The sequence below is a fragment of the Chrysochloris asiatica genome, unplaced genomic scaffold (genome assembly GCF_000296735.1).
Source record: "Chrysochloris asiatica unplaced genomic scaffold, ChrAsi1.0 scaffold00138, whole genome shotgun sequence".
Lineage (NCBI taxonomy): Eukaryota > Metazoa > Chordata > Mammalia > Afrosoricida > Chrysochloridae > Chrysochloris > Chrysochloris asiatica.
Window position 1 is genome coordinate 5,732,235 of NW_006408656.1, and position 2,048 is coordinate 5,734,282.

The 2,048-nt window shown below is 40.2% G+C and overlaps 1 protein-coding gene across 3 annotated transcripts in view; it reads left to right on the forward strand.

Moving 5' to 3' along the window:
- The window catches only part of TFCP2 (transcription factor CP2), a 47,869-nt gene that overhangs the window by 28,448 nt on the left and 17,373 nt on the right, over positions 1 to 2,048 (forward strand). For 2 of the 3 annotated variants that reach the window (XM_006870039.1, XM_006870040.1), the window contains exon 6: positions 1,311 to 1,463. The exons of the other annotated variant lie outside the window; for it this stretch is intronic. In XM_006870039.1, coding sequence (XP_006870101.1) covers positions 1,311 to 1,463 — 153 coding nt within the window. The remainder of the gene's footprint in view (positions 1 to 1,310; positions 1,464 to 2,048) is intronic. 3 annotated transcript variants of the gene reach the window in all.

The following is a 2,048-nucleotide window of genomic DNA, read 5'->3' on the forward strand; positions in this document are numbered from 1 at the left end:
TTTTGTGTCTGACTAATTTCACTCAGCATAATTTCCTCAAGGTTCATCCATGTTATGCGGTAGTTTACCGCTTCCTTGCTATTCTTCAGTGTAGCATAGTATTCCATTGTGTGTATGTACCACAATTTGTTTATCCATTCTTCAGTTGATGGGCCCCCCACACACTCTTAAAACTAAATTCCCTCTTGAAACCTTGTAAGCCAGTCACTTCATGCCTTTATTGCCCCTCATTTTAGGTAGCCAATGTCTAAGTTGCCCATCCCTACCTACCCTGTATACAAAGGAGATAGGATTGATACTTGATGTGAGGACTCATTCCCTCTCAGTTGGTGTTTGGAGCTACTACATACATAAGTATGTAGGTCAAGTTCATCAAATTGTAGCAACTTACACTCGTTTCTTAAATTCTTATTTATAATAATGATAGCTGGTGTGGCGCTGCACAATAAGCACTGGACTGCTAACCACAGGTTGGGAGTTCAAACATACCAGCTGCTCCTCAGAAACCCTATATGGGGTCATTATGAGTCAGAACTAACTCGGTGGCACTTAAATAACAACATAACAACTTTTGAATGTTTACTGTTTAAACAATCATTGAGTTAAGGAAACAGCTTCTATACGTGATTTTTTCTAATATTTTCAAACAGTAATCCTGCACATGTCACAGAGTCAGTTCTGGCTCATGTCGACCCTGTGTAGGGTGTCCGAGGAGCAGCTGGTGGGTTTGAACCACCGACCCTGCAGTTCAAAGGGAACTTGTAGTCCAGTGCTTATCCTACAGTGCCACACCAGGACTCCATAGTAACAGTATAGAAAGGTTAAGTAACTTACTCAAGCTAGTAAGTAGTTGATCAGGCAAAGTTCCACGATTAAGACTCACCAAGGTCTTAGATTTTATGCAGTAGTCAAGCAGTCCTTTTCCCCCTATTGCCTGTGAGATCTTACTTAATATTTTCTCGGCATGAATTGGCTTCTCCTCTTTCTAACATCCACCTGAAAGTTCAGAAATCCTTTACGTACAGAAACCATTCCTCTTTTATGTTAACTCTACAGTTTCTGAAGCAGTTAGTACATTTAGTTCCTACAGTAGCTTTTGTTAGTATTATATCTGTGCATTTACTTTATTTGCTTCTGTTTAAGCTTTTCTTATCATCAGACTGTAAGTTCTTCAAGATGAAAAAGACAGTAAAAGTGTTTTTATAGTTGTTTATAATGCCTATTAAAGTTTTTGCCCTTAGTTCTCAAAAAAATGGTACTGACTGGTTTGGCTCAGTGGCATTACTGAAGCTGTGATGTATTCCTTTCAGGTACATTGTATTAGCACAGAGTTCACTATGAGGAAACATGGGGGAGAAAAGGGCGTGCCCTTCCGAGTGCAAATTGACACCTTCAAGGAGAACGAGAATGGGGAATATACTGAGCACTTACACTCAGCCAGCTGCCAGATCAAAGTCTTCAAGGTATTCCTGGGCTTTGTATTAGCCTTCAGAACTGTTTTTCTCATCTCTCTATTGTAATATTGGTCTCCAAGTCAGAGAGTTGACTTGTCTTTTTTAAAACCGTTGAAAACTCAGTCAAAACTAGGGTCATTGGGCTAATGGCTGAGCAGACTAGTAATGAGATGTATATGGGACTGCTGTGGGCAAACGGGAGCTCAGAAACAGAAACAGATTCTCTTTGAAAGCTCCTAGAGCCTGTTGAAGTCAAGGGTACTTATAAAAGCCCACAACAATTTGAAAAACCCACAATAATTATGAGACGTTGACGGTTTGGTTGTATTTATATTTGATGTTCTTCCCTTATTTTGGTCTTTATTTTGATCATGTGGTAAATATGGTCTCATTGCACAAGCTTCAGTAATGCAGATATATTCATAGCATAATCCGCAGCTGTCCTGTCACCACACCTTTTCCCTGTACCAGCATCCCCTCTCAGAGGTGACCACTGTCATAGTTAGGGGTGCCCTTCTACCCCTTATTGTGCTTTTAAAGACACATGTATATAAGAACCAGGGGCTTCAGAAAGGTCATGGGAGAATGGAACCA